The sequence below is a fragment of the Leptidea sinapis genome, chromosome Z, assembly GCF_905404315.1.
Source record: "Leptidea sinapis chromosome Z, ilLepSina1.1, whole genome shotgun sequence".
In the NCBI taxonomy this organism is placed as follows: Eukaryota; Metazoa; Arthropoda; class Insecta; order Lepidoptera; family Pieridae; genus Leptidea; species Leptidea sinapis.
Window position 1 is genome coordinate 22,392,278 of NC_066312.1, and position 14,788 is coordinate 22,407,065.

A 14,788-nucleotide genomic window follows, 5' to 3' on the forward strand; every position below is an offset into this window, starting at 1 on the left:
ATAACAATTTCATAAGGTGTTTCTATGTTTCTATAATTACTACGTAAATATCATATGAATTTGATGATAAGGCGCAAAAATTTATCGTACTACAATAATTATTATATTCGATTGCCATCTTGCAACTCTATTGCGTATCTGTGGATGGAATAAAATAATATTAAAATCGCGAACCGAAAATAGGAGTTGATCGTAGACGTGTGAAATTATGAAGTTATATATATTTTTTTATGGTGCATCTTAATAAAATAAAAATAGAAAATAAATGTTTAGGGGTGAGTCTCACCGTTATCATTTTGGTATATTCTCTGACCTACCCGATTTGTGCACAAATTTTCATACAAATCGGTTAAGCCGTTTCGGAGGAGTTTGGTAACAAAGACTAGCTGCAGCAAACGTTGTATTACCATATAAAGTTATAAAAAAAAATTCAATTAAGTATTAAAATTTTTGGGGTATCAAAAAAGATGACGACCTACCAAATATATCACACATAAAATTTATTGTACTGCAATAATTATTGTATTTGATTGCCATCTTGAATCATCTAGCAGTTTTGTGAATGGAACAGAATAATATAAAGATCACGATACAAAAAAAGTTGTAGCTCGTCAAAAGACGAAAGTTTGTATATATTTTTTAATGCTGAATCATAATAAAATAAAAATAATTCTCCCAAAACTAAAAAAATATATTTTGGGGTATGAAAAAGAAGAAAAAAGATTTTGGCTGATATTCAGATCTACCCGATATGCACACAAAATTTCATACAAATCGATTCAGCCGTTTCGGAGGAATTTGGTAACAAACATCGGGACACGAGAATTTTATACCCGGTTTTGTATTTGTGCCAAAGACTATGGGCGCGTCCAAATACACCGATTAATTGTTATTACAACATTATCATCGGTTTTAGACTGAAAAAAATAACGGGTTGCATTCCGGGAGTGCCGGTAGAAGTAAAAACGTAAATATTGCATTTTTAAATATTTTGGAATGGTTAAGAAATGATTTTAATAAGAAATAGTCCTGGGCAAATACGGGCAGGTCGTATCAATTACCATCAGCTGAACTACCTACTTGTCTCGTCCCTTATTTTCATAAAAAAACACTATCGGGGAAAGCGCCTTACTTAAAGCGCCATGCCGGAATTTTATCTCCGTCATGTTTGAGGCACGTCGCGGTATGCGTTTGAAGTAGAATGTTTCTGAAAGCGTATCTGACTACATTTTTATTAGAACACTATGTTAATACTTTACATTGTAATCTGTAAGTTTTAGTGTTTGCTATCAACAAAAAAATAAATTGTTTTAATATATACCATTGCGTTTTGGTTTTTATGAACCCGTTCATAAGTAATAGAATAGCTGGCCTTTACTTATCTGAGACACAGATTGAGAACTAAATATTAAAATTTTAATTTGCCAATCACTGTTAACTGTATGTTTATATTATTTTATAGTTTATTTCATTAAATCGATGGGATATGGTGGTTTTCAAACACTTCTTTATACATGTGTCACGGATTCTTTAATAGTTGTTTTCACCAATTTCAACTTAATAGCTTGAGAACGGTGACTTTTTAAATATATAAATGTGACTTGCAATAAAATATTTTGATTTGAAAAAAAAAAAATACTAAATACCAACAGCAAGGAAGCAGGATGAAATAAATAATATAATTGTACAACCAGAACATTTGAAATAAATCACTTGATGCGATCGAAATTCCTTAATAACAAATAACAATAATATTTTACAATAATATTTTAACAATAATTTTAATTTTAATTTTATTTTAATTTCACTTCACACATATTTTCTAGCCTAAAATTAGGCATTTTAAGCATAGACTGTACTGTGGGTGCCAGACAAAGATATATATAATACAATAAACATTAAAAAAAACATATAAAAACATCCACGACTCGCAGATAAATATTAATTCATTCATCATGCAAAGGTTTGTACGTCCTGATTCGAACCAAACTATTAATAATAAAAATTTAAAAATAAATAATTATTCATTACTATATTTTGTTTGTTTGTTGACGCTTAAGAGGTAGGTTTTTAGTTTCCTCATAATAAAGCGCCGCCAACTCACAGTTTATGTGGTGTCGAAAAGATCCTCTTACCATATGAGATAGTATGACAATTTATGCAACTGAATCAAACACAGTGGCATTGCGGGGAAAGTCGATTCACCGAAGAGATATGAGAGAGAACGCGGAAATGTTCCTCACACTTGCGTACAGAAACGGATGTAGTTAATTGTAACCTTAATGATTGCGATGTAGCACGGAGCTAGCGATAATTCGGTTACGGAAACTGTCCTTACATTGCGTCATGAAGCAATCAGGGCACCAATTATTTGCTTATTGAATTAACGGTGTTGCATATTACTACACATTAATTCATAATTTAATCTCTTTGCTGATATGTAATAACTGCACTTGGGATAGCTTGTACCTCGTAATGGAAGAGCGGAAGCAATGCGGTCTGGCATCACCATCAAAAACATTTTTTCTTAAGAAATCTCTCATAAGCCTTTTTTAATTACTCTAAAATATTATGCATTAATAAATTTTGGTTATTCAGACGAATCAAACATTTTTATAGATTCTTATTTAACTCGCCATGTGGTGTTAAGAATTAAGAAATGAAGTCGATTGACAATCTACCGATAAAATTATAATATCACTAGTTAATTACAATCACGTGTTTGACGATATATGGTACCATAGTCTGTAGGGTAGAGCTGGGTTGATGTCAAAGTCGAAAGGTGGCCAGAGAGGACCCATTCAATTTGGAATCATGAGTAGAAGGACTTTGGTGCTGAAAAATTACTAGGGTCTGTCGATGGAGCTGGAAATGTGACCTTGGGTATTCCATACTTTTTTTTTATGAAAAAAAGGGAAATTATATGCAAGAATTTAACCTGGTGGTGGGCGATATATCTGTGTTCTCAAAGGAATCCCAATCGCATGACAAATAAGATTTTGTGTATCATTTGGCCAGTAATTTCAATAGCCTCACGGCGCCCTTCAGACCGGAACATAATAGTGATTGAATATTACTGGTTCACGACATTATATAACCTTGCTCTTGGAGCCGCTTTGCCTTCATCCTCTTCAAGGAAGCCTCCCGTATGTTCCAGTATGTTCCTAAACAAATCGAGTACAAACCAATTGTATTGTCCGGGAAAACATTCGAAATGTCTCAGAGACTTTTTTGTTTTAATTTGATTTCCTCTGATTGCGGTGCAAGCCTTTGAAGTTATTTTAAATAGCTAATATAATATAATAGAATATTAGGCATTACAACATTTTTCGGTAACAGTATCAGAATCTATGAAGAATAGCTAAAATTACTCAAAGAAAAAAAAAATAAAACTGTATCATTGTAACAACCGTGTAATATTGCAACATTTGATACGGCAAACTAAGACAAAATGGTCGTTTTTAAAAAAACTGCTGGGCGCGTGAACATTAACAGTAAACCGTTCATATTATATTTATTGATCCTATTTACGTTAAAGAGTACACTTTAATTACCTATTTTATATTTAAGGTTGTCGTATGAAATGTGCTTTATGTTGATTATTTTTATTCGATACCATGGCCTATCATTAAGGTTCTATTATAAATAATTCAATGTTAAACAGCATGGTTTTCGATGTGGTAGATCTGTAGAATATAATCTGGTTCATATTATGAATTAGATCGCCCAAGCCATAAACAATGAACGTTAATTCGAAGCACTGGAAATGTCTGCGTATACGAGTATACAAACATTTTCAGTGCTTTTTACAAAGTGACCCATAAAATCCTTCACTCCAAACTTGATAAACAATATGGCAATATAAATTTTATTTTTGTTTTCAGGAATGCTCCATATTCATTTTTGACAAACGCGTTGTGGACAAGCTCTACCGTCCCAAGAAGAAGGATCTTATGCTGGACCGCATGAGATCCTCTATAAACGAACTGGAAAAACTGAAACATCCTAGGATGTTGATGATTATTCATCCTATAGAAGAAACTACCTTCACAATTGCATTTGCTAGCGAAAGGATTTACTCAAGTCTACATAATATTTTAGCCTGGCATGTGAGTTAATCATTTTATATATAAATAATATATAATAATACTAGCTGACCCGGCAAACGTTGTTTTGCCATTTAAATTACACTGGCCTTCAAAAGTAAGTATCACACTTTTAAAATTGGGATAACGTTTTAAGTTCACAAGATATACTTTCGAAATAAAAAGGACTCCAAAGAGATTTTAATTTTGTTCATAAAAACTTTATAGTCGGTAACCTTCTTATAAGAATTGGCTGAAAAAAAACTTCAAAAACAAAACCATTCCTTTTTCAAAGTGGACGTTTCCGAATTACAATTTTACCATTCATATTTTTCTTTCTGTTTTAAATTTTTTTCAAGATCGATGGGTCTTGTTTTAAAAATTTATGCTAAAAAGCACATAACATTTTTTTATCATGCCTCTTTCAGTTGAAGAATGTGCTAGGATCATGGCTTTTCTGGAACTAGGCATCAGTATGCGTCGCACTGCAAGAATAGTGGGTGTGACGGTACGGACGGTCCAGAAGGTAAAGCGAAGGTACGAAGAAACTGGACACCATCTGAGGAGACCTTGTAATGGCAGACCCAGGTGTACCAGTGCCCGAGAAGATCGTTATATTATTTCCACTGTGTTAAGAAATCGCCACCAAAATGCAGTTGAAGTCCAGCAACAGCTACTTCAGACCCGGAGGGACTACATTAGTGACAGTACAGTGAGAAGAAGACTTGCTGAAGCAAATTTGAAACCCCGAAGACCAGCGAGTGGCCCAAAACTCGAGAGACAGCATCGAGTAGCGAGACTGCGATACGCCCGTGAACACATGCAGTGGAATGAAGAAGAATGGTCAAGAATTTTGTTTGCAGATGAGTCTCGATTCTCCCTTTACACTTGAAGGCGAAGTGTTTACAGGCGACCTGGTGAGCGATACCTTCAAGCCTGCATCTCAGAAAGAGTCCAATACCTTGGAGGCAGTGTACATGTATGGGCTGGCATATCTTCAGAAGGTCGCACAGAGCTAGTAGCCATAGAAAATGGCACCCTCACTGGGCAAAGATATGCTCAAGAGATTCTCAATGAGTATGCAGGGCCGTATTTAGCAAATATGGGTGATGGATCGATGCTGATGCATGATAATGCCCGGCCATACACGGCTCATATCGTACAAGAGTATATTCAGGAGGTCGGTATCAACGTGATGGCTTGGGCATCAAGAAGTCCTGATCTCAACCCGATTGAACACGCCTGGGATGAGCTTGGGAGGCTAGTCAGAAATCGCAGACCACCACCTACTACCCTCAGGGCACTAAAGCAGGCCCTGGTAGAAGAATGGGAGAATATTCCCCAACATTGACTCTGAAACCTAGTGTTCAGTATGCCAAACTGGCTCGAAGCTGTAATCAGAGCTCGAGGCGGCAATACCAGTTATTAAAAATTAAATAACATGTAATACATTTTAGTTGAATTTTTTTACACTAAACTAAAAATGTCTATTTTCATTGTTTTATCTTTTTTAAGTTAAAAATGTTACTAATGTATAATTTTAGTTTCTAAGAATTAAAGCCTATAAAATTTGCAACAAAAGTTTTTAATCTTAAATCTCTACCTTCTATAGTTAAGAAAAAAATTTTATTTGAAAAGTGTGATACTTACGTTTGCAGGCCAGTGTATTTTTAGAGTAAGACCGTTTCTTGGACATTGCTTTATTTTTCTAAAATAAATTTAGCCTAAGGTACTCCTTATAACATCAGCTACCTGCAAATAAAAGTCGCCGGAGAGCCGGAACAAACAGACAGACTGACAGACAGACAAAAATTGTAAAAAATGTTATTTTGGTGTATGTATATGTATTCATAATATACATTTAGTAAAAACGGTTATTTCAATAAATCCAATTTAATTTAAATGTATAGATAATTCACACAATATTTGTATAAATTATAGTCTATATGTTATTCTGGTGTGTAAGCTATATTATTGCAAAGTTTCATCAAAATCCATTCAGTAGTGTTTGCGTTAAAGAAGTTCAAACATACATCCAGACATACAAACTTTCACATTTATAATATTAGTAGGATACTTATACAAATTGGCAGGAAGTCGGCTGTCTAGCTGAATGTTCAGCGGCTAGCTAGTTGATAAACGGAGAAACACGAAATCAAATAGAGTCAGAACTTAGTTATAAATATATTGTAATTACCTTGTGGTATCAACATAAAATATATTTTAATACATACGCTGGTGTGTATTGTACCATAAGATTAGATAGGTGTATAGAATTACTACTGTTTTGATGATATTGATAAATCTTAAACAAGACCACTGGGCAAACACTTTATATTATCAATAAACACGAACGAGACAGTAATAAGGGCTTTGTCGCTTAATAAATGTATAAGATGACTCAACTATAGAGACCAGTTCAAAGGAGAGTAATACTCTGACAATAAATCGATCGCGCACACTTACTTAAAAAGCTAAATGTCTGAGTATATGAGATAATACATATTAAATTGCTTTAAAAAGGTAAATAGTACGAGAAACCTTTAACTAGTCTTCCTATTTCGAATTGTTTTTAAATAAACTAGGAACTTATGCATTAAAAGTCTGCTCACGTATGAAATTTAAATATATCATGTTGGCGCATTTATCACGAAAAATATCATTTGTTTTATCACCGCTCTTTGACAACACTTCCATTTAAACCCGCCTAGTAACGCAATACTGTGTTCAAGAGCTGTAGCTGACCTGATTTTTATTCCGCTGAATTCAACATTCGCAAGACACGCCACCAATTAGAATAGAACTACAACTAAAATAAAACAAAAACTCAAATCCTGTCAAACATGTAAGAGATAGCCATCCTAGTAGATAAGGAGGAAATAAAATATTATGTCAATGACTACACATACTGAGGACAAATAATATAACAATAGTAATTAAAAATGTAGTTTGGTTTTTTCGCGGCTGCCTTCTTGGTTTTTACAGATAAGCCCAAATTCATTTTACATCATTCTTTGGAAACATTGAGAACCTTGGAGATTATTATCTTTTCTTTCATAGCTTGCATTTGCGTCATTCGTAATCTTGGTAACCCTTAAAAATTTCGGGATAAGAAGAAATTTACTATTACTATATTAGTAAATATTTTAAAAGAAGCCTAGACAAAGGGGATAAGCCGCAACTAACAGACTGTAACTAACTTTTCTGAGTGTTAAACATTTATACGAAAATAGTAAGAAAACCGGTTAAAAGTATTTTATAAAGTGAGATATTGCCTTTATTGAAAGAAAAAAAAAAGGTTGACAAAACACTACACTCATAATAAGCCTGTGTACTTATCATAGTAAGTGATCACAGGTGCCCATGTTCTGTTGCAACACTAGGGGGGTCATAGGAGCGTTGCATACCGCTTACGAATCACAACGGACAACATTTGGAAACACTTGACACCAAACTATTCCCCAGCTTATTGCCTAAGACAAATGCTTCTATGAATAATTAAATAATTATTATTTTATAGAAAGCGAAACCAATGTTACCGGATAGCCAAGTGCCTGTAATTCCACAAACATCACCGACTCCGCCGATACCGCTGACTCCACCAAATACACCTAATCCGCCGACTCCGCCACTTCCGCCGATTCCGCCGATTCCCTCGACTCCACCGGCTGCCTCTATGTCGTTGGGTTGGACGACTGACCCGACTTCGCTGGGTTTGTCAGCTGCCCCAACTTCCCTGGATTTGTCGGCTGCCTCAACTTCGCTGGGTTTGTCGACTGCCACGATCTCGCCGGGTTCGTTTGCTGCCCCGCCTTCGCCAGCTGCATCAACTTCAACAGCTACGTCGACTGCGCAAACTGCGAACACCAAGCCGACTCCACCGACCACTCCAACGGTTCCAGTTTTCCTGATGGAATATGATTTTTTGGACATAGAAATACGTCATGGTTTCTACCAGGTAATAATAATTCTTCATTACATTTAATAATTTAATTCCAATAGAAAATTTGGATATAGATAACATGATGTGCTCACATAAAAAATACCCTAAGAAGCATGCTGCCCAATAGATTTAAAAAAAGTAAATAAATACAAATATTTTGCCTTAAAGTGTCAAAAAATCTGTTTAAACTTGGAATATAATAAAGTTACACAAAATTTCGATTATTATTCTCCTCTTAACGTGCTAACCTTTTTGTGTCTGAACCATAAAAATGTGTTATAGAACAATTATTGCACGACTTTTATGCGTTTTCATTTAAATGATTGAATTATAGTTATTTATAGTACGTTCTGAATATTTGTTTCGATATACATATTCACCCATTCAATATACACGCAAAGCGAGATAATGCGAAGAAATCGAAAGGAGACTCTATCCGATAGAGACTCTATATAGTATAAAAATTTGTAATGAATTGTATATTTCTAATTTCACGCTCTAAAAACCAGCTCTATGTTTATGAGCCAAATTTGTATGTTCCGCATTGTTTAGTGGTAATAACCGGCTCCTATTATATTACTAATTATTGTTTTGAAAAGAAAAAATACCAATCAAAATGCTCGACGTCTCATACTGCTAAGCACTTAGATTTAGTATAATATCACTATACCATTATATATGTACACGTGACAATACAATGTCACTAAAACCAGGCCGTTAAATTGTAAGAAATGAAGTCGATTTACAATCTACCGTTCAATTATAATATAAAATATTTTATTTATAAATATTTTATCTTTTTTTGACGTTAGTCGCTTTTGAATATAAATCAACAACATTAACTAAGAACTGTGAAAAAAAAACTAACAAAAAGCATTTTTTTTTATTGAAATGCCATATTTTAGTTCTCTTCACAACAATTTCCGTAATAGTTGAAGTTCTAAACACTTTCAGCCTTACAAATAAACTCGGTAAAGTAAAACTGATGATAAACAAAAAAAATGTTTACAATATTGTTGACAACACTGTCAATACACTGATAATTCTAAAGTTTTCCGAATATATACGTCCAAATAAATAAACCATAGGCAAAATGTCTATTGTAACCATTTGACATATTCTTGGTTTATACTTAGTTATAACTTTATGCCATTTTTATTTGTCAGGCCGTTTGTGTGCCGCTTGTAATTATAATAAACGGAGTTATTGATTTTATTTGATGAATGGAAAATTACCACGATTTGTTGTAATGTTTGATCGAATATTTTTAAGATTGCGAATTATTTTGAAGTGCTATGCAAATTCATGTTACACATTATTGGAATTTGTGAATGAAACCCCGTGATTTGTTAGATAGTTATTTATAGCTTTGCGATATTTTGCAGCTGTTAACAAACAGCATTAACAATAAAGTTTATTGTAATTTCTAGACATGCGTAAAGCTTACACAAAAAAGATCATAAATTTTTTTTGAACTTTTAGGGTCTCTTTATAATATCTATGAGTCATATTATTTGGTCATTTGGTTATTTTTAGAAACGACACCTTAATTGAAGGAAGTTGTTGGAATAATTATAGGAAATAATATTTATTCAATTTGGTTTATAGCCAATTGGCACAATAACTAGCGTGAACCACACACTCCCAGTATTTTTTTTGTTCAAAACAGACGAACAACTCATAAAAACATTTCCTTTTCACCATGAGGATGTGAAATTTCCGATTAATTCTCATTAGTGTTCACTTTTGTCGGAAGTGATCGAGAATCAGTATGCAAGTCGGGATTATTAATTTTACATGCTTGAGGTCAGGCCGTGTGCCGGGTCGTCTCCTTCCTTCAAATATGTGAACTCGTGAATGAGTGCTGCTTGCGGTGCCTGGTCGACCTGTTAATAATAGTTAATAAATCATTTATTAACAGGTACAACCAAATTTGCAAGGTGCGTTGATTAGCAGCATTGCCTCTCTAAATGTAACATTGATATTGCGAGCTGTTTCTGCCGCGTTAGTTCCGCGTCGGAACTCGTATTCAAAATCACTCAATTTTTCGAAGTATCCATCTTTCTTGTCTAAGCTGAATAAAAAAAACAACTGAAAGTCGATAATCAAATGGTGCACATTTTTAAAAGAAGAACTACATGGGTACCATGTGAAAAAAGTTCACTCAAAAATCTCAAACCATGAAGGTTCTATTACAATAAAACGGCAATTTTATAAGTTAACCCCTATTATTTATAATGACTATTCAAAAGCGCTTAGTTGAAGTCTATTTAAATAAAGTTTTTTTCACTTTGCTTTTGAAAAATTGTTCTACTGATTTTCTATATCCTGTTAAGAATGCCATCATCATATACAATTGTGCTTAAATAATACTTAGTTAACAATTTTCGTGGAGATCGAGTATGTTTCGTACATATTTTTATCGATATTAATTAGCAACTGCTTGCGACTTTTCACGCGTATATTGTTTATTATATCAGACTTTCTCCACAAATTCATTGATTCTATTTGTAGTGCGCGGTAACTTCATAAACATGAGGTATAAGACAGTGAAACTTTCATTAAAATAGCGCAAGCTGTTTAACAGTATAGTTGAAATAGGCAGTCTTGGAAAGTAACTTGTTTTATGAAAGACGAAGACAAACGAGCACACATACGGGTCACTAGATGGTATGTCATCGGCGGCTAATACTCTCTTGAAACACTAGATGAAGTACAAGATCGTTGCCGACTTTAACTTTCACTTTATGAAAATTAATATTGGTTGCGTATTTTGAATTAATATTGTGTAAGAATAGGAAATAAAATGTATAACATGAATTTGTTGGCCATTACTTCATGTGATAATAAAAAATCTATAATCCTAGTATTAATATTCCTTTTAGAGGGTTAGGGTTAGAAAGTATGAGAATTATTAAAACCTTTTTTACGTTTGTTCATGCGTTTGCATAATAGAATATTCTCTTAATCATAACATCATAACTGTTGGAAGAACATACTCTGTTAATGGCCATTTATGCTGCATTCTTGTGCGTACTTCACCTTATCTCTTATAAGTGTTCCAAAGAACTGGTCCTGATTACTGCCTCCGATTTCTTGCATGGCGATACGCTAAAATTCATTGGACAAATATTGAGATAATCTCCATATATAGCTCTTTATAATACAGTGGGATTCTTAACTATCTACCCTCCACACAAAACCAAACTTCGGAGTGAATCTTTTTAGTTGACTTTCCAGGTTATATATACTTTGAACACAGGCAAAGTCAAGGCAAGCAATAAGGAGAAAAACCTTAATGGTATGTAGCCTCCTTGTTTGGCTTTTCGTCTACTGTCATTTGAAGTATTCCTGATCTGGTACATTTTAGAATCCTTCATGCTTATAACCCTACTCTAAAGGATGGCAATGCATGTCGTTGCATATTTTGATAACACGGAATTAACGACAGTGTCAGAAACTACTCAAAGGGAATGAGAGTTGCACGCGAGTTTCGTACTAAAAGATATAAAATTATGTTATTTTGTATGGTAATCATTTTGAGTTCGTTATCTTGGTTTTTATTACTTAAGAAGGTTAATTTAGGGTGAATTTGAATTATTAATTGCATGCCCAAATGGTCCAAGGATAAGTATTTATATGTGATTCCCGAGATGGAGCGTGGGTTCGTACCCCAGGTAGAGTCTTTAATTACATTTTTTTTATTTAATGAATTAGGAAATCATAATATATTTAATTTCGTTTGTTATTTAATGATGAAAAGTTTCACTAGCATTAGTTCATAAAACCACACCATTGCTTTTTATGCTATAGCGCCATTCATTCAGACGGACGGACGGACACTGGAAATTTCTTTTGGGTGTGGAATCCAAAAGTGATTGAATATTACTTCAACCTACAACCGTAGCTGGTGAAATTACTGGGCAAATGAGACTTAACATCTTATGTCTCATGGTGACGAGCGCAATTGTAGTGCCTCTCTGAATTTTTGGGTTTTTCCATGAATACTGAGCGGCACTGCATTGTAATGTGCAGGGCGTATCAACTACCATCAGTTGAACGTCCTGCTCGTCTCGTCCCTTATTTTCATAAAAAAAAATAACCAAAACTACTAGCGCATCTATGGGACCATATACATTAATAGTTGATGTTAATTAATAATTTTTGTGGATGTTTTCGGGGACGCGGTAGTGTAATTAATGTAAAACAAAAATCTAATATTTATTTCACAAGATTCAGATTAACAAGATTTTGTGGTAAACGGTTAAAGCGGTAATTTTTCTCTGCTATCGATGAATAAAAAAATCCATGAGCGATGTCCAGTAATGTTTGAAGCCCAACCTGTGATCGTGAGTTCGACTCTCCAATTCCACGACATACGAGTACTTATTAAATTTTAATTCAACGTGAATTAAATTGTATGTTTATTACAGATCTCGGAAGCACTCCAGTACATGCATTTGACGATGAAAATGGTGCATCGCAACGTTTGCCCGTATAATGTCCTCGTCACAAAGCGAGGCATCTGGAAGCTGTTCGGGCTTGAATTTGCCGGTAAATATTTATCTTTTCCATAATTATTGAAATTTTACCTTGCCTATAAACTTAGCGGAATTGTACCTGTATTTTACTTGCGTGGAGTGTTCATCACCTTAGCGAATACTATATCTATTGTTAATACTAAAATTAATTAGAATCGGTTGGGAAAGGAAAAAGTGAAAGAGCCACCCAGACTGATGGATAGAAACCTTAAAGCGAAGGAATATGTACTTATTCCTACGATGATCATAGTTTTCGGGTTCAGGTCAGAATAAAAAAAAGTTCTTGAGTCTAAAAGATGCACGGTGCTGGTAACAATGCCTTATTAAACTTGAGAATGACTCATATATTTCTTATTAAAGAGGGGGAGAATGTGCAAGCTGCTCACGTGATTGGAAGTCATGACATCTCAAGTCAATTTCCTAATATGAAATTATCGGGGTTGAGTTAACAGTCTTTGTGTATTAAAATAAACTTACGTATGAAGACTATATATTTTTTTAGTTTAAATATTTTTCTTTTTTTATAAATATTACATTACAATAAGTGCGTCCTCTTACACGTCGAGATTTAGCTTTTAGAGAAATGTTGAGCAATTTCCGAAGGAAAAACGCAACGTTATTTAAAATTGCTAGGTATTATTTTCAGTTTGTGGCAATAAAATCCCTGGACCCTGTGCAGTACTGAGGTAGTGAAAGGGAATGATCAATCCGAAATAGACCCTGGCTAAGATCTTGTGGTAGTTATGAATTGCGCATGTATATACGTTGAAGCTCTATCCCAGTGAGATCATATCTATATATATAAAAATGAATTGCTGTTCGTTAGTCTCGCTAAAACTCGAGAACGGCTGGACCGATTTGGCTAATTTTGGTATTAAATTAATTGTGGAAGTCCAGGGAAGGTTTAAAAGGTTTTGAATAAATATAAAAATGCTCGGAATTAAATAAAAACAACAAATTTGTTTTTCCTTTGATGTGTCCATACATAATTTCTATGAGAGAATATATTGACGCACGGTTTGACAGTTCTGCTGTGAAACAATTTCATTACGACAGCAGGGTGCATATTTTACGAAGTATTTCTTGATGTTATGATTCATATTCATAAAAAAACATTATTTTATTTATTATATACAGAACAACGTCTGTCGGGTCAACTAGTAAGGATATATAGATATCAGGGATTTAAGTCATATGTCAGCTTTTATTAACGGAGCATACTGGTCCGTTAATAATACGTGACCACAAAATGGCAGTCAGTCAAGATAGCTGACAAAAGCTGAAAAGTTTGATTTTCTGACTTCTTCATCATTTTCAATAAGCAATAAGAATTTATTCAAGAGAAATGAGTTTATTTCAAAAGATATAATTCATATTTCTAAAATATTTCAACCCGACGTATTCAGAAGTCCATTCGATTTGTAAAAATCAGCAAGTAAAGAGAGATTTAGTCGTGGAATATTAACGCTTATATTGTTTGACATATTATTTTGTTTATTATTTTGACAACTTATCGTCACTAATAGATTACTTTCATTCAATTCAATTTGGAGATGCGTTATGGAAAATATGAACTACTTTGTTTTATATAATGAAATATGTTATATTGTATTGTTGAGAAGAATCGTCCGCTTTGCTTTCAAATAACAAACAATTCAATAGAGTTTCTTTATATTTTTAGTATCCATTGGTGAATAGTGGGTTTTTCGTATCCCTATTGGAATTCATTATTTTGGGTTGAACCATTCAATTATTCAAATTTAAATATTTTTATTTAATATAGGATCAGTTATTGAAAGGCAAAAACTACCACCCATTCCAAAAGGTATGCCTCAGAACTGAGAAGAACAGATGCTAGAAACTCAGCGGGCTTCTTTTTTTTTAAAGATGTGGTTATAATGTAAAAACAAACAATACATTTAATTATTTAATAGCCTGTGGGCGATCGCTCTATCTTATCAGTGGTATCATTAAAAAAGTCATTTATGTTATAGTAACTTTTACCACACAATGGTATGAGCAATATCCTCATTCGAGCATTGCAATCTCTTTATAGGGATTCTAGTGCTTGTATAAGGATAAACGGGGCATACACTGAATGGTTTAATATATCATGTATATTAATATAATAGACAGGGGTCTAACACCTTTTTCGATATTGTACTCACATCCCTATGTGTAGCGTCACCGTGGCTGCTTAATCTGTTCATGAACAATTG

The 14,788-nt window shown here is 33.7% G+C and overlaps 1 protein-coding gene across 1 annotated transcript in view; it reads left to right on the top strand.

Moving 5' to 3' along the window:
- The window catches only part of LOC126978987 (uncharacterized), a 185,115-nt gene that overhangs the window by 110,004 nt on the left and 60,323 nt on the right, over positions 1–14,788 (top strand). The window contains exons 3-5 of the mRNA XM_050828125.1: positions 3,885–4,109; positions 7,606–8,043; positions 12,462–12,582. Of these exons, the coding sequence (XP_050684082.1) occupies positions 3,885–4,109; positions 7,606–8,043; positions 12,462–12,582 (784 nt within the window). The remainder of the gene's footprint in view (positions 1–3,884; positions 4,110–7,605; positions 8,044–12,461; positions 12,583–14,788) is intronic.